Source organism: Melanotaenia boesemani, chromosome 12, assembly GCF_017639745.1.
Source record: "Melanotaenia boesemani isolate fMelBoe1 chromosome 12, fMelBoe1.pri, whole genome shotgun sequence".
NCBI classification, from domain to species: domain Eukaryota; kingdom Metazoa; phylum Chordata; class Actinopteri; order Atheriniformes; family Melanotaeniidae; genus Melanotaenia; species Melanotaenia boesemani.
Genome location: NC_055693.1, coordinates 22,697,731 through 22,716,241, shown reverse-complemented (window position 1 = coordinate 22,716,241; position 18,511 = coordinate 22,697,731). Strand labels below are relative to the sequence as shown.

The window sequence follows — 18,511 nt, the reverse complement described above, 5'->3', positions numbered from 1 at the left end:
GAAACATGATCAAATATTCAGGCTTAAAGTTAAAAATGAACAACTTAGATCCAATTTATCCAAATGTCCTCAGACTTAACAATGCCTCAATTCTAAGAATACTTCTAGGTTTAAAGTGACAGCTGTACTCCAGATATAAAGCATGTAATAACTATTCTGAAAAAATAGCAGATAAACAATAAGTTCTCAACATTTGTAAAAGGCTACATAGCTACAGGCCTAAGTTTGTGTATAAAGATGATAATTATTTCCTTTACGTCAAAACTGTCACAAAAATATTTACTAGCATTAAAAATGACTAGAACACAAATGTCCTTTTATTTTTTAAAATTTAATTCACAAGTGAATGATTGCAGCTGGGTATTAATAAAGGTTAAGGAAAGAAAGAAAATATGAAACTACATAATATTAATAATAAGTGTGCATGAGTAAACCATGGGATTCGGTTTTTATGCTGATCGATGGTAAAAACAACTGACCTGTTCCAACTGTAAACTGAAATCCATTCATTTGCAGTGCACATCAACTTTAGAAAAAACATAAACGTAACATTTGGTATTTAAAAATATCACATTTGCATTAGTATTCAGACCCTTCTAGGACTTGAAAGCACAGTCATGAGACTGCCTTCATATTTCCTATATGCTGTTTTGTGTCCCAGCTTCAGTTGAAGAAAAAAATAACATCCAAACAGAAGAAACTGATAACATCAAAAGCAGCTGTAGAAAAGCTGTGCAAAAGATGACCTGAAGAATGGCTAAAACTAGAAGCACAATGCAAAACTATAAAGTCTCAATAAGTATTATCTTCTAAAATATATATATCTATATATGTATATATAGATATATATATGTATATATATATATATATATATATATATATATATATATATATATATATATATATATATATATATATATATATAGATATAGATATTATTATTATTATTATTATTACTATTAGAAAATTAAACAACTCTTGAAAACATCTTTTGTCTTTTTATTGCAAATAAATAAATAAATTGGAAAACATTTGCAAAACAAAATCACTGGAGTCAGAAAACTTCCTATTAATAACTTAAATAGTCTAAATAAATGTATGTGTATTATTATTTTATTGTTTTATTTATTTGTTTTCTTTTATGTCAGTTTTTTGGCTCCCCCACCTCACCTGCACAAGTTAAACACACACAGGTTTTGTGGCACCTGTCAAGCCAGCATTGGAATTACCAATCATTTTTTTATGTTTCCCTGGTAAAATATGGATTTAATAAATATATATAATATATATCAATAAATCTAATGAAATTGAAAAAAAAAAAAAATTATAATTTCAAATGTCCAAATAGTTACAATGCATCAACATCTAAAAAAAAGAAACATTTTATATTTAACTCAAATGAAAATTAATTAAATACATTTTATTTGTGATATTTCATTATTATTATTATTATTATTATTTTTGCAATTTATATAAATGTCCAAATTCATTGTATTTACTAAAAATAATTATATATATACTCAAAACTGTATTTACTATTTCCTTAATATTGCTTAATTTCTTCACTATAACATCCTTAATATATGTGCATTGATACTGAAGACTGTAGACAATGAAGATGGATTAGACATAATAACATTTAAAAAGAAGAGCCAGTATAATTTGTTGGCATCAACCGCACAACAATGTAATGTAAAAATGAAACACAGGAGCAGATCTATCATCATCCATTTTTTGGAAAATATTTTGCGAATATTTATTATAAAAATATAAATGTTTCCACTACAAACCATTTTACATTAGTAGACAAGGCCATCTACATTTGCACACAGGAACTCTCACACAGACACATGGATCAGTCTTGACTTGAGACATAAAATTAGGGCTCTGGATAGGGTTCATAACAGTATTGCTCTCTCAGATGTCTCAGGTTTATAAAGTATGTTAAGAATCAAAACACAGACGTCACTGACACATAATTTACCTTATGCTCAAAAAAGAGAGAAAAAAAAGAATTCAATAATGCACTGTAAAATGTTAACAAATAAATAAAGTAATCATAATTGCCTTTTAATTGTAGAAAAAAGCTGACAAATAACATTCAAAATAAGATAAAATATAATACAGATGATTTTGTCTCTTGTTTTAATTAAAAATGTTGCACAATTTTTATTCAGTCATTTATACATACTAACATTTGTACAAAAAAGGGATGGCCATGTACATATAGTGGGATCTGTAGTGCTAGTTGCTTTCATTATGGTGGTTTACATTATGTACATGCTAATTAGAACACATAGCAGCAACAGCAGCATCCACAGGTAAACCAAGTAACAGGAGACTGAAATGACAGACTAGAAAGAGCTGGGTTTCCCAAAAGCACCAACATCACTCCTGTACATTATTCAAGCTTAGTCTACAGCCAAGGCAATGACATTTCCATTGAAAGTGCTCCAACACTGTGTGCTAAGTGCTTAAAAGAGGCATAAAGACAGCATCCTCGTGGTTACATAGTACTCATCCAATAGCACAAAGTACCAAAGTGCCAGATCAAGAATACTGGAGAAGAGTTGCACTCAGAGATCGGCTGGGTGTCATTAAAGCGGGAGACTAGCATCTTTAAATATGTTTGACTTGTACAAAGATTTTTAAGGTGCCTTTAGGAAATCCCAAGCTAGACACATATACCAGGTTATAATTTTGGAACAGTTGCGTCTCTTTTGGGGCATTTTTATACCTTGCTAGTTTGGGACAATTATTGATTCGTCCTATACCCTGAAGAGACCACATAACATAAGGCCGACTTTCTTTAATTCAAACTAAAATGAAAAAGTTTTGCTTGATGATCCCACCGTAATCCAGCCCAACTACAGGAGGCACTCTACTTTTTGCATTAAATACACCAGAATTAATGGGTTAGAACATGTTTTACATTATAAGTACTTTTTTTTTCTTTTTTTAAAAATCAAATTTCCAATCAAAGAAGAAAATGAATGATCTCACATGGCTTCTGTTAATAAGTTATGGATTCAAACCTAAACGAAATACCTCAGCTCAATCAACCTACTGAAACAATCATACACAGGAAAGAAATGAATACTTGCATTGTAGAGGGGCTGAGGGTGCAAACCTGTTTTACCTTATGAAGAAATTTAAATACAAACAGATATTTTAAAACTCTTCTGCAACACAAGCACATCCGAAACAGAGAACTCACACTGCTTCGTCTCATTTAAGTTCTCTTTGCCATATTTTCCTTCATCTAATTTTTATTCTTCACTGACAGCTCCTGACTAGCCATCTTCTCTATTGGTTTCCTCTTGTTGGAGAAAACAGTGTGCACATCCTGAGATTTCACAAAAAGGGTGATGGTGAGGAACAGTTCTTTACAAAATCTGTTTATTAGCACATAGAATAAAGAAGTCACTGTAAATAAAATTCTGTGTGAAGCATGTTATGGCCCCTGTACCTTAAAAGCACAGCATTCAATACAGTACACACATGACTGACCCATGGCTTCCATACAATGAATCTATTTGATGAATTATAATATTATTGCTTTTATGTGGTGTGTTTACTGAACGCGAATGCTGTGGGTTAGAGCTACAGAGTAAAATGGCTCGGTTAGCGTCAAGGTGTGTCCAAACCAGCTCAGCTCTCTCATAGACAGAGACAGTAAACTTATGTAGCTGCAACTTAATCTCCAGCCTCAGATTTCACCAATTTGGGAAGGGTCCACATCCGGGTCAGCTGCTGATGTCCGCCATCTTCTACACAAGGCATCTCAGCTGTTTCAGTGCCTCATTCCAAAGGCTGCAGGTCCGGCATTCTGTGGCCAAGCCACAATCATGGAGAGCTCCAGCTTTATGTTAATTCTTGCCCTGTATCCCAGCAAAGTCCATGTTTGAATTACTGATCACATCTCTCTGACCTCCTTATCTTTACTCTGCTCTCACCTCCTGTTAGTTTGTAAGGCATCTCAGCTTGGGCATGGAGGGAGAGGGTCGAGTCAGACAGTTAACTGACTGGCAAATCTGCGCTGAACTCTTTCCCGTTTCTCTGTCAGACTTCTGTCTTTCAACATAACACTGAAAGACACCATATAAATTGTATCGTATTTTTCCTCCATTTCCACTTTAGATGTACAGCCACTGTGTTAGAGTGAGTCAACACAGACCAACAGAAAAGTCTCTGATGGCTTTCACTTGTTGGGTTCATTTTTGTTAAACAGGTACCGGGCCGTTCTTGGTGTGGGAATCTAGGGCTTTCAGGCTGCTCACTATCTTCTTCTGCGGTCCTACAACAGTCACTCCAACCTTTTTCAGATCCCTGGTTTGTGAAGAAAAGCAAGAGACGAGAGGTAGGAGGGGAAGAGAGTGACAAAATGAGACACAATCAGAGGAAAAGATGGGGAGTAACAAAAATGCAAAGTGTGTGTTAGTGATGGTGAATGTGACACTCGTGACATTTAATGGCATGCTCCCAGTGCTGCTCTCTTCACTGTCCTGTGAAGCTGTCATTCACAAAATACTGCATTTCCCAGAAGGCTACCCTGACAGATGCTATTATGACCCTGTCAGTGAGGGAAACAATGCTATGCAAGAGGCACAGTTCAGAAAATACCTTGTTTCCTGAACTGCACTGAACTGGATTTCCTCTAAAAGATTGGATTCATGTAAATGGGGAGGAGCAGCACTGGAACATGTGTAAGGCATAATACTGATCCAGAGGTAGCTTGTTAATATTTCCACAAGCTCTTACAAGATCTGTTACTGTACATGCAAGGAAAAAATGCACTTGTTTAGAAGTGTGTTATGCTGCATAAATCTGAAAGACACAAAGTAGTTAGTGTCTGAAACAAACTGGAAACAGCTGTAAAGTTTAAAATACATGGAGAGCAATATAAAGAAAGCACTGCAATACAGGTCAAGATTTAGTATATTTCAGACTCATTCATTTCTCTGACAAAATAATTTGTATTAGTAGAAGCAGTGGAGTACAGGCAGAAATGTTGCAGTACTACAATAAACCCTTTTAGCCACTAACAGATTTCTAACTGTAATATTTTGCCACAGTAACATTTTTATTGTTTAGATGCAAGCAAGGTGCTGGTTTGCCAAAGCAGCCATTAAACAGAATCTAACAATACAGAAACTTTGATACAGCTTCACTCAATATAAAGGGATAGTCAACTTCACTGGGCCAAATGTGAACTCTGCCATTTTTTTTATTATTTTATCTTTAATCTTGTACTGTGCTATCACAAAATGGAAATTAACAATCCCTTTAAATGAAGAAGCCAAATATTAGTTCTGGAGGTAGGTTTTTGGCCTCAGGCAGGACCTGGGCCTGGTCCTCCACCCACCATCCAGAGCCTGAGTAGGGTGGAGAGGTGCTTGGCGTTAGAGGGTGGTGATCCCCATGGATGGCTCCCATTCTGGGCATGTGGCTGGTGTGATGTGGACCTCCGTCAGAACCACTCTACTGAGACACAGCCATGCCCGGCAACATTAACACAATATACAATAACTGTTATGTCTTGCATGGTATTTAACATGTTTTATTGGAATAAGTCAGAAGGGAAGATACCAAGAATTTTTTGTGGTCAGATTTTCTGTCACTGTGGTTATTGTAAAATAACATTTCATAGCTTTTCCTTCCTTCCTTTTCCCAGTATTAGTCCATTCACTCAAATATAATTGTTAAATTTCTATGAATTATATTAAAAATCTATGGAACTTTAATTTTCAGTCCAACTCTGTTACACGTTTTCTTAGCTGTTGCTGCATTTAGCTGTAGTTCACATTAACTTAGACGTTACATGAACATAGAATGGTAAACACTAAAATGCTCTTTGGTTACACCATCAAGTAGATTTATTGTATCAACATGAATGCACACATGCACACAGGACTGTTCATTTTGTGTTTACACTGTTTGTAGACTCTGCTGCCTATTGTTTTATTTGGTTGTTTAAGGAGCTCACATTATTTTAATTTGTCAAACCTTTAGGGTCAAGTTTATCTCTCCCTTAATCAATTGCCTGAAATGAACTTTGCATGCACTCTGTGCAGATGCAGAATGTAGTCCAAACGATGCATTTTTCCCCAGTCAGTCCATCCTACCTTTGAAAAAGGATTAATCAATTACTCCATAAGATGAGTCAGCATGTTGCAGCCAAGTATGATAACTGTTGCTCTGAGGTCAGAGCATTGCCAAACCTTGTGCTGAATATCAAGGACTAGATTAAGACTGAACAAATCAATAGAGCAATCTATACTGAGCAGAACATAGTCTGAGCCAAGGCTGTTAGCCTTGTAGCTGAGCTTGGGTGTCTTAGAAGGAGCGTTCAGTGGATTAATACTGCACTGATCCAATTTAGCATCTACCCACAGAAAAGGCATTGTAGACTGATATAATTTTTCAAGTGTGGGGTTATTCAGCTGCAGTTTGTGATGCATTTCATCAATACCCAATGTAGATTTCACTTGACACTGTAGTGTAAGCCTTTGTCTTGTGTAAATTGTTGAATAAAAAATCTTTTATTGATAAATTGAATCCATTGATTGAATAGGGGGGAAAATACAGCATCCAGAGAATAGACTGGAAAAAAGCCACATGTCATTGCAATCTGGAGTATGTGGGTTTTTTTTTCTTTCAGTGAAGAACTCTTCCAGTTATAACACTGCTGGCTAACTACTGACATAAACCCTGCACTGCAACTCCATTTAAATGATTGTGCTTAACAAAGTGTTTCTTTCAAACAAATTAAGTTCAATTAAATGTTTTGTGAAGCTATTGAATTACAGAGCTCTGACCACCACTGCCCAATTGCCCCCATCACTGCCATCACCACAGTGAATAGCTGCTTTGATCACAATGATTAGAAATGTCCAATTATTTACCCTGTCACATTCCACATCAATTAAAGCAGCAGCAGCAGGCCAACAGAGCGAGTAAGGGATAAAGAGGGGAGGGAGTGGGGTGGAGAAAAGTTTCATGGACAAAAAAAAAGTGCTGAAAATGGATGGTCCAAGAAGTTGAGAATAAGAACAAAGACTTTTTGTTCATATTTGGTACCTCCAAACCTGGTATCACTGTGCTTGGAATTCCTCTATCTTTCTGCACAGTCCAGAGAAGTTTGGTCACTTTTAGGATCCAGATTTTAGGAACCTGTATCTGGTCTTTAATAGCCCTGCAGTCTGCGTTGTCCAAATGGGGATTCAAGATTTTTTTATTTGTCTCCCTTGGGAGAAATTTTGCTTGGTTAAGAGAGCACTGCTGCACAATAAAAACGACAGAATCAGCACATCAGTAAACAACAATAAGACATCTAAAACAATAACCAACATCAAAGACCCAAATGTAACACAAAATAGATAAGAAAGCCAGTGTGCAAAAATAAATAATGCCCTATGATCTTACCAGCTGCTCTTATTAAGTTGTTGGATTTGACTGTTAAATTCTCAAGCCAAGTGGTGATACCACATCACAAGATGGATTCTGTTATAAAAGGTACAGGTGGATTTGGGCACACGATGGCACTCTGCCAGCTGAAAATCACTGTCAATGTGAATGCCAACATATTTGTATGAGGTCACCTGTTTAATGATATTATTATGTATCGTAACAGAGCTTTAGTCAGCAGCTGATCTGAGATCCAACAGCATCTTACAGTTTTGCCAGGTGATGTGATGTTTGTGGTTGTCATACCAATCCACAAGCCTCTCCACAGTAGCTTTGTGGGTGCATTCAAAGGAGTGCCTGTTGAGCAGGCTGAGAATGACAGTGCAATCAGAAAACCTCACAATATAGTGATTTGGCTCAAGGCTAACACAGTCATTTGTATACAGGCTAAACAGAAATAGTGAACTGATGTACTCCTGGGTGCGTCACAAAGGGTTTCAATTCATTAAGCTCCAAGACCTTCTAGCAATAAATCCTGGGATGTTGTTTTGCATTTTAATGCTTCACAGCATAAAAAGTTCAACTTCTTGGCATACTGACTTGACACCCATACCTGTCCTCCTTTTACTCTTCTGTCTTGTCCCAACTTCCATCTCATTTTCTCCCTAAGTAGCCTCCCAAATGGTACTTAGAACTCTTGTACTCACTCTTTGTCAAAGTGCTTCATTTTTTCATATTGCTTTATTTTCCCTCATTCTTTCAATGCTCTCATTTTGCCCTCTGGTCATACTTGCAACACTGTAAGCATGGCTAAAGAGCTGTCATTATGAGTTACTATGAGTCTCATCTGAGCATTTTAATAAATGGGTCTGTAGCTTTCTTTTCTACTGAGAACAACAATGTGCATCTCCCTGAGCTTCTTTTCAAATTCCCGGGCCTTGCTTCTGGTATTTGGGCCACATAAACACTGCTGGCTTGAATAGGCAGAGAGGCCTAATATCTGTGTCAATGTGTGTGTTGCTAACTTACTCTGTGGAGGTCTTGGCCAGGGTGTCACAGGAGCTGTAGCTGACCCCAGAGAAGGCCTCCTTGCAAGGCAAGGTCCTCATTGCATCCATCCAGTCACCCATGTTCCCCATGGAGGGAACCTCTGCACTGCTCCTGTCCAACAATAAGTTGGCTGGTCTAAGAGATAAAGGAGAAACATAAACAAACAGTAAGGCGGGAAATAAATGTAGAAGAAGTGATGAATGACCTGTAACATTTTCATATATTAGATAACATGAGCATTCACAGCATAGTTTCAGGATAACAGGTGTGTAAGCATCACCCCGATCATCAGCTGACAATTTAATATACTGCCTGACAGGTGCTGTCTGGCCAGCAGTCAGCCACCACCTGTGGAAAGGAGCTATTTCTACTACTATGTGAATATGGAGTGTGGACAGTTTATAATGGTGTCTAGGCTCTCCTAAAGCACACACCACGCATGTGCAGTTGAGCAGAGGGAGCGATTAAAATATATTTCCGTGAAGGAGGGTCAAAGCCTAGAGGTGGATAATATGGATGAAGTACTTGTGACATGTTGTTATGTGAGGAAAAGGCACTGTTGGGAGAAGTTTACCTTCAGGGCTTTCTGCAAAAAACCTTAATGACAGTTTCTAGCACAATGAGTCCTTAGGGAAAGTGATGCCACCTTGATACAAATAAATAGCATGCTACTTCAGGAGTACTTTTGTTTTTGTTATATATATATATATATATATATATATATATATACATATTTTTTTTGCATTTTATGTATGCCAATTATGACATGCCAAGTGGCTAGAGTTAAGGTTAAGTGTATCATCATGCCACTGATCAGTACACAGAGTGAAGTTGCAAAAAAGTCTGCAAAATAATAATGCACAACATAAACTGGCATATTTTTACTATGGATTTTTAGGATGCCAGTCTGCAGAGTGTCATCCCTTCAAAGTACCTGGTGTACAATCAATTACACGAAAATCATACAATGTGCTAATTTTTTAGATTTGGCTGACTTAAGAAGTCAGTAATGGCAGCGTATGATGCAACAAAGTCCTTTACAGTAACTGGGCAGTTGTGGGTTAATAGACATGCCAGTGGGCCACTTCTTCTACGTTTATTTTCTTCATAATTTGGTCTATAAAACAACAAAAACAGACAAAAAAAAAAAAAAAAAAAGAAGAAGAAGAAAAACACTCTTAAAATAGGTTTTAGCAGCTTGATAGATTTAGGGAATATGGCAGTTTGGGTCAAATCAGTAACATAATGTAAAAACAAACAAAAAAAAAAAACAAAAAAAAACATGTTTTCTGCCAGAGAAAAAGTTGTTTTGGCAGAAAGCCATGGCTGTAAAGAACTGCCATGAGCTTGTATGTTTGTTGCTGAGTCAAGAGTCATGTCATGTGCCAGTGCATTCATGCAAAATGGTTAGCAGACTTTGCATTATCACCAGACAGATGGGCCAGTCTGTGCTGTCACACCAGCCATCTTTCAGTGTTAAGCAACTATTTAATTCTAAAATGCATGAGAGAGTTTTTAATCTATTGGTGCACTGATATTGACAGATGTTAATGTAAAGTGTGCAAAGCTTTTTCTATCTTCATTGATTTTATACTTTCTTTCAGTTCTCATGCCACTGAACTACAGCGTTTAATATTCTGATTTACTTAACTTCTTACTCTCCAGTAAACTTTATTACTTACTTTTAGCTTAAAATTTATATGTTGGAGCTATTGGGGTTCAAAACATTTTCATTTTTTATATCCAGGAACAAGATTCCAAACAAAAGCGGCATCAGTTTCTGTCTAACCTCATTACCTCTTCCTGCAGTGCATGTGCCATTTTGGCAGAACACAACATTAGATTTTATTACACTGGATGGTTTGAATTGGATCAAATCAAATTAAATGCGCTGTGTTGGGCTTTAGATTGCTCAGTCAACAGAGAGTGGAGGAAAGGCTGCAGGCACTACCTCTGATTGATGTTTGCCAAAGGGGGATAGAAGAAGGACGAAGGGAACACTGAGCAGATAGCAAGAGAGAATTATTAAAGGTGAAGAGGAAGCTAAAAATGTCTTTTTAATATCATTACAGATGCATGTTTACTCAAATGTGGTTCCCTTCAAATGTGGTTGCTGTGAAAGTACAGATCACATCAGTCCAACAATTAGGAAACCAGTTCAAAGCAAGCTAGGTCAAACTAGGAGTATTGAAAAAAATGATTAATCTGACAGTTAAAAAAAAAATGTACGCGTTTGCTTCTACATTTTTAAGTGGCATTTAAAATTAGGTTTTAAAGCCTCTGACCCGTCATCTTTTTTATTCTTTCTGATAAAGACATGTTGCACCTGTCTTGCGCATTAAAAAAAAAGGCACCTGTGCAAAGACAAACTCACAGGGGGATCGAACAAGGCAGGAAAGGACAGAGTGGAAAAGAAAAAGGTAGCTCTCCATTGGGGAATGCTATTCATGGCAATGTAAACAAACTCATTAGAATACCAGGAAGTCCACCTCTGCTTGGCTGACTTGGATCTGTAGAGAGCTTTGAAGCTGCCATGAATGCATGCATGTATGTGCATGTGCATATGGGGGCTAATCAGGGACAGAGTGACTCCAAAGAAAGACGGTTAAATCAGGTAGGTTCAAAACCTTTGAATTAAACTGATGTTATAAAGAGGGCTTAGAAGGGGCACCAGATTTTACAGGATACATTATGTAAAATACAGTTACATTCAGATGAATCACATTATATGTCTTTCAACTTCTCTTTCATACTTGAAATTTTACTAGGATATGGGCATTAATCCCATTTTCAAACCACAATTAACTAAGTGTTTTATAAATTTCTGATATGTCAGTATCTTGTTTTAAAAATATTAAGGCATGCAACATTTGAAGAATGTCATAGAAACTCATTAAACATTCTTTATTTTACCAATTATTCTTAAAATTAAATCTAGTGCTGCTGTTTTCTTTCTCTCTCTTTTTCCTATAAATGTTTTCTGCAAATTTGATGAAGATGCAATGATATTGATTTTGATAAGGAAAATATAATAATAAAAAAATAATAAATAATAATAATAATAATACAGTAAAATTCAGCTTGCTGCTATTAGGCAACACTATTTAAAGTACCACACTGAGAAAAGACAGAATACAAAGAGAAGAAAAGAGACGTGGGATCTCAAACAGACGGCAGGAGAAAAGTAAAAGGAGAAGAGGGAAAAAAAGATGCACTTGAGGTGGTGGAGTGGGTGTTGTTACAATGATTGAGTCTTTTCCTGCCAGATCAGAGGCCTGTCAAAATGCTGAGCGCCCCCAAGGACCTCCTGGAAAGACTGGTTTGTCTGAGCGGGAGGGAATTTGAGGCAAGATGGAGGGGGTGGTTTGCATGAGAGGAGAAAAAAGAAGAATTTGAATCTTTCTGGAAAGATTTCTACTTATTTTTTGCTAATATAAATCCGTTAAAACAATAACAACAACAAAAAAAAACAAGTTAGGACCAAGTTATAAATATCAAAAATAAAGTTTGGGGTTTTCAGGGTCACAATTTGCAGCTTTTTTTTTTTACATGATTATTTATCTTTTTCTTTTTGCCTCGTCTGTAGAATTGAACTACTTTCACTGATTTCTCCTCTGCTGCCTCCATTGAGATGTAAACCACCAATAACCTTGTTCCGCCTCCCTTATCATCTTCTTTGTTTCTTTTGTAGCTACACTTTGAGCAACATCTCAGGGCAACTCAAGAGACAGGACGATTGGAGAGGAAACAGTGATGTGATGAAGAGAAAAATAAAGAAAAGAAGCAAACATCTGTCTGATGCCCGAGGATAGTTATAAAACCTTGTGTGGATTCAACAACATAGAGATGCAAAAGATGCCCCTCTTAAAAAGAAGGGAGAATAAACACACTGCAGAGGGAATTAAGTTCACCCCATTTTTCACTGACATTTCTTCTTTCTTTTGCTCTACCTTTGACCTCCAAATAACCAGGGCTGTGTAGTTTCTTTTTTATAGAGCCCACTAGGGAAGAGAGGAGGGGAGGATGAGGGGAAAACTTGAACCGATAAAGCACATGTGGGTAGGACAGTGGAGGAAGGAGTGAACTCTCACTGCGCTGCTGGGACAATTGCCAAGGTGTATCTAGTAGAGGTCAGACAGATATATAGGGCCAATATTGGTCCTTTCAGTTTTGACATGTGGCCATTTGCAGTCTGCTGCTTATGCTGGAGGAGATGTGCTGTTTGGTCATAATTGTGCAGGCAGTGTAAGGGAGGCTTTTTTTATATGATTATAGTCATCATCACGATTCTTCCAGTGATTTGTTAAGTTTTTCTTTTTTTTTTTAATTTCAGTGATTTTTCTTGCAATTTTTTAAAAGCTAAATTTCCAAGTAAAAGACAAATAGTATTCATAATTAAAATTGACATTCATTGAACAATTTTAATGTTCGTACCAGCAACTGTTTAAATTGCTCATCGATATCTATCTACGTTGTAAAAGTGTACATTTTTAAAGTCCAAATTTCACTACTTATGACTGTTTAGCTTCTGAAAATTCCAAACCCCTCTGTGTACAGCATTTTAGTCTATTAATTTGTATCCCTACTTACTAAACATGAGCTCTTTAGCAGTCTTAACCTCATTTCAGCCTCAAAGGTTTTACCTCAGGCCAAATTTATTAAAAGGCTTTATAGCAGCCCTAGCAAACTTTGGCAGATTTTCTCATTTTGGCACCCCCAAACAAAGACTAATCTGGCATCCGTCTTTCATTCCATCTCTTCTCTGAGCTCTCTCCAGCCAATAAAAGTCAGCCCCATAATGAATCTTGTCTTATCTCCTGCTCTGATACTTTCTCTCTTCTTTTTGCTCGCTTCATCTGATGAAGGATGAAAAAGCAAAATAAGTCGTCATGTGACGCTCCAGACTGAAAAAAGAAAACAATGTTGTGAATTTTTTTTTTTTTTTTTTGTTTTAGCTCTGGGAGGCTGCAAGGCAATGATGGCTCCAGGAAGGCATATAATGTAGGTCAGTGTGCTATTAAAATGAGTCAGAAGCACAGTGTTTTAAGGAAAAGTGAGGTAGTGTTACTTTGAAATCAAACAAAAATTATTACCATCTTGTTTGTTGTTTAGAAAGTTTTAGAAAGCATTAAAATTTAGACTTTATATTTATTTAATTTTGCCTTTTAAGTCTTGTGTAAGCACAAATGTACAATGCTAAATCACTGACATCTGACCACTGCTACACTGCCAACTGACTGGCTTGTATTTGGGATCAATTGTTGTGTTCCAACACTTTTGGCCATGGCCACAGTTTGCAGTTTCATGTTTTAGACACCTTGAAAACCAATTCAGACAGTGACCTTCAACCTTGATTGGACTCCTGTTGGCCCATAATTAGTCTCTGACAGCCAACCTTGACCCAGTGACCCCAGTCTCGCTCTGTCCACATGCAGGGACAGTAAACTCTGACCAAGTCCCACCTCCAAAGACTCCAGATGCTCTGTTCTGGTCCCAGGCTTTGGTCTGGGCTTTTTGGAGGAGGGGGGTAGTGCATTAGCCAGTCAGGACAGCCCAAAGACAAACGAGGTGTGTTGAGCCGAGTGCAGCTGCTCCCGCTGTGCAACTGCCGCTGCCACTACACACTCACGCACACACATCCCCACACGGAGTTCTAATAAATCACCACACAGGGCTCTGTCGGCCAGGCTGTGCTCACCCAGTGTTAAAAGCCAATCAAGAAAATTACATGCAAACTCCAAGGGACCTATTTTCACTTTCTTAAGAAATCATTAGTCAATGTTATGAGCTCTGACATCTCCATAATACTATTGCCGTCTGCTGTAGACTCAATGCCCGTTTCCCTCCCACCCCAGAACTGACAAGTGTACATGGGCTGCCCTGCTTCCCCACAGCCCCCTGGGAGAATGGTGGTCACAACAAAGGAGACAAGCACAAGGGAAAGTCGAGGGGGAGAGACATGAGGACAAGGGAGAGAAAATGGCAGTAGTGTGCTATTAAATGGTACCTTAATGAAAATGATATAAAAAAAGAGAGAAAAACTTATTTTGAACATTTTAAGTAAATACCATATATGTTATTATGAGTAGGAGTAATTTCCTAAGTGGGGGAAGCGTTTATGTTGAGGTTCTGCCTCATGAAATTTCAAATTGAAACAGACATACTTAATACCTAAGTGCCCTGTGATCACAGAGTAGAACTGGCTATGACTAAAAATAGTTCAAGCTGCTGTGCATTTAGAATACAGGGAAGGCTACCTTGAAAATGGGTTGCCAGGTGTCTCTTTTCAAGGCAGACAAAAACAATAGAAGAAGAATCTAAGATGGAAAAGAAAAAAAAAGTTTCCAGAGTCCTAGGGGACTGATCACTCTGCTCTCTCTAGACAAGCAAAAGAGTGCATTTGCCTTCATGTTAGTTTATGTCAATTTGCCTTTCTTGTTTTTTTTTTTTTTTTTTTTTTTTGGTTTGTTTCTTTTAGTCAAGCACACATCAGACCCCACAAACAACAATCAAAGATTTACTCTTTCTACCTGGATGTGGTGTTGGCTGTGATTTTGAGACTGCCGGGGTTGCGGATGAGTTTATCCAGGATGCTGACGATCTGTTCAAACTTCGGACGATTGTTTCGCTCTTTCTGCCAGCAGTCCAACATCAGCTGGTAGAGAGTGGCAGGACAGTCCATAGGGGGAGGCAGGCGGTAACCCTCATCTACAGCTTTTATTACCTTTATGCAAGAACAGATAATATTTAAATGTATTAGAATCAAATAGCTTGTAGTAGTTTCCTTATAGCATGTGTATAGGGATCCTTGTGGATATTCAATGATTTATAATTATGTATAGTATATGTGTTTAACGTAATACTTGATTAGCTGAGATGTTACCTTTTAATAGCTTGCTGTTTCATTAGAAAAATAACTAAACTAAGTTCAACTTACAGATTCTTGGGGAAAAAAAGATGAAAAAAATGTTTCCTTTATGTTATATCTGTTTAAAATGAGATCTGCAAATGTGGAAATATCATTCTTTCACTTTCTTTTCTGAATGTTAACTAAAAAGACGCTGGTGTATTTATTTACATGCTAGCAATGAAACTTGTGCGAAGTTGCCAGCACTGCATGGCTAATGTGTGCACTAACTCCCTTTTTGCTTAAAGGATATTTTAACAGGCTTCCCTTTTAAAAGGTAATGGCAAATTGGCAGCACTTACATCCTGATTGGACATCTCCCAGTAAGGCCTTTCCCCATATGACATCACCTCCCAGAGTACAATGCCATAACTCCAGGCATCACTGGCTGATGTAAACTTCCTGTATGCAATAGCCTCCGGGGCAGTCCACCGGATAGGGATCTTGCCTCCCTGAAAAATAGTAACAGAGAGTTTATTCATGGCATTCTGTCAGTCCCTCTGTTAATTATCAGTTTAGCTGAACAAATAAAAATGGCAACGTATTATTCAACTTTTTTTTTGTTTTGTTTTTTTAACTTTTCACTGTGTAGATGCTTTAGCCAGTTGACATATCAGAGGGAAGGTGACTGACAGCAGTCAAAGTTAAGGAAAATTCTGGTCAGGTCAGTTATAGCTTTGGATTGTGTTGCACAGTCAGAATCACTACTAGCACTTTGAATTGTCTTGTACATGAAATGTGCTATACAAATAATTTTGTCTTGCCTTGCCTATTGAAAAACACAGCTTTAAAGTGCCTAATGCTTATGGAAACACAGAGGAACACTGAGGAGACAAAAGGTTAAACTTACACAATATGAAAACAAAGCGACTCCTTTACTTATGCAATGAGAATAAAGTGCAAAAGGGGCAGAAATGAGTTTACACAAGGGGCATAGACTGAAGTAAATACACAGAGACACAACTTAATAATAGCAGGGCAAAAGAAGTTTGAATAAAAAAGTCCCAGTGAGGGCTGGATGTGACTGAGGTAGCATGTGTGAGGAGTTGTTAGTTACTGGAACATTGTAGAGTTTATTATTCTCTCTTACTAGTTCATTTTATGTATTTCTGGGAGAAAGGCAAATGCCACACAGACTGTTTATTTGACAAGCAATTTTCAGCCAGCAAATTATACTCTGTTTGATGGGGCTGCATACATACCACACACACAAAAGTACATAAAAAAAAGACAGATGACTGTCTGTATTATGGCACTGCTCCTGTTATGTTTCACTCCATGGCGTGAGCATCTACTGTACAAGTACAAATAGAAGAAAAGTACTAAACTGTAAAGGAGTAAAAAATTTATTTCTTCTTAAAAGTCCCTCTTTTTCCCTCCAAAATGCTCATATCTGCTTTAAAAAACTGGATTTACTGAGAAATCTGAGATTTCTTAGCTAAGTTTAAAACACTGAGAAGTTTCCCACAGTGCAGGAAAGTGTAAGAAAATAAAGAAAGTGGTTCCTGGAGGGGTCCTCTTCATGACCTTCGAGTTGGTGCATATGGATTTCTATCTACCTTATCAGAACTCGGTTTTTATTTATGTATTCTTCTCCCTTGACAAGGCAGGCAACTGGAAGAGGAATGCAGCATGTTTCTAAGATTGCTTTGGTATACGATATGTGTGTAAGAGCGATATGGGAGTAAAACAGAGGTTAGTTTTTTTTAGAATAGTTGTGTATATTGCTGCGTCCATGCACTTGGTGCAATTTTCCAACGCACAGAAGAAAAGTGATGTAGCCCTGGGTGTTTGCTCAGTGCAGTCATTCAGGTTGCCATTTAATGTTCTTGACTCATGTTGTCACACCAGCTTACCCTGGTGGTGTAAGCAGCCTCCGGGTCGTCTTCCAGTACTCTGGATAAGCCAAAATCTGACACTTTGCACACCAGATTGCTGTTGACCAGGATGTTTCGGGCTGCCAGGTCTCGGTGAACGTAACCCATGTCTGACAGATACTTCATGCCTGAAGCGATGCCACGCAGCATGCCGACCAGCTGGATGCCTGTAAACTGAGCATCGTGCTTCTATATAGAAAAAAGGATAGAGGGAAAGAAGAAAAGAAAAACACACTGTAAATTCAATACTTTTAATATACATTATAAATAACCCAGAAGTCTCACCTTTTAGGCTATTTGAATATAATAAAAGATTTTGTCATTAGTAGACATGCATTTTCATTAACCTTTGAAAATTATCTTTGACATTCTGTACCCCATCTTTAGCTCAGCTGTGAAATCTCAAGGCCAGATAAGAAATAATGTATGGAAAATAGGAGAATAATTCTGCCTATTATGTTATTTATTGTGCATTTATTGTAATTTTGTTTTAAAAACGTATGCGTGAGAAATTGAGGGAGCTTCAGGCCAGAATTCTTCAACATCTCTTCGTGTATATGGGACTTAAGCTTATAATGTCTTCAAGGATTACTCTTTTATACTAAGTTTAAATATGTTTTTTTAAGGTAAACATTTCATGTCTTAATATGAATGGATATAGCACATAATACATAAACAGAAATATGGGAGCTCTAAGACATCAAAGAACTACATATAGAAGATTTTGTGAAGCACATCTAATTGTTAAGAAATCTGTTTATAGAGTGAATCTAAGAGATTTCGTTTGGATTATCCACTGTATTTTAGAGCAGCATGTTTGCAAAATGGTTAGATGTAGCATTCAAACTGATGAATGAGATACTGTATAAACACAAAACATATTTTTTCTCTGCTTGCATTGGCAAACGGGAGTGTTTACACTGCATGCAGTGACATGTGTTTATGTGTAAGCCTATAGTATATGTTCTGTAATCTCTGAAAAGGAAAGAAATATAAACCGAGGAAGCATGAGAGGAGCAAAAGTATGAGATGACAAAGTACTGGGAAAAAGCTGACAATGTTAAGCAAAACAGAACTTTTTTTTTTTTCTGTTACAGTATCGGTGGCACTTTTTCCAGTCATAATTATATGCAGTATGTCTGTGGCTATCTGTTTTCTATCTGTGGGCATAACATGGTCTTCACTTGTGCTGACTCACTCATTTTTTTCTTAAAACCATGTCTTTTGCAAGCTGAATGTAAGACAAATGTGTAAGTTAAAAAACAAACCC

General features: G+C 37.1%; 1 protein-coding gene across 8 annotated transcripts in view; it reads right to left on the bottom strand.

Moving 5' to 3' along the window:
* Positions 1-1,718: 1,718 nt before the first annotated feature.
* The window catches only part of epha3 (eph receptor A3), a 106,962-nt gene continuing 90,169 nt past the window's right edge, over positions 1,719-18,511 (bottom strand). For 6 of the 8 annotated variants that reach the window (XM_042001084.1, XM_042001083.1, XM_042001087.1 and 3 more), the window contains 5 exons: positions 17,221-17,430; positions 15,667-15,816; positions 14,988-15,181; positions 8,437-8,592; positions 1,719-4,329 (listed from right to left, as the gene is read on the bottom strand). In XM_042001084.1, coding sequence (XP_041857018.1) covers positions 4,224-4,329; positions 8,437-8,592; positions 14,988-15,181; positions 15,667-15,816; positions 17,221-17,430 — 816 coding nt within the window. In that variant the 3' untranslated portion in view covers positions 1,719-4,223. Of the gene's footprint in view, positions 4,330-5,365; positions 5,485-8,436; positions 8,593-14,987; positions 15,182-15,666; positions 15,817-17,220; positions 17,431-18,511 lie in introns of all 8 variants that reach the window. The other 2 variants (XM_042001088.1, XM_042001091.1) reach the window with 1 other exon arrangement.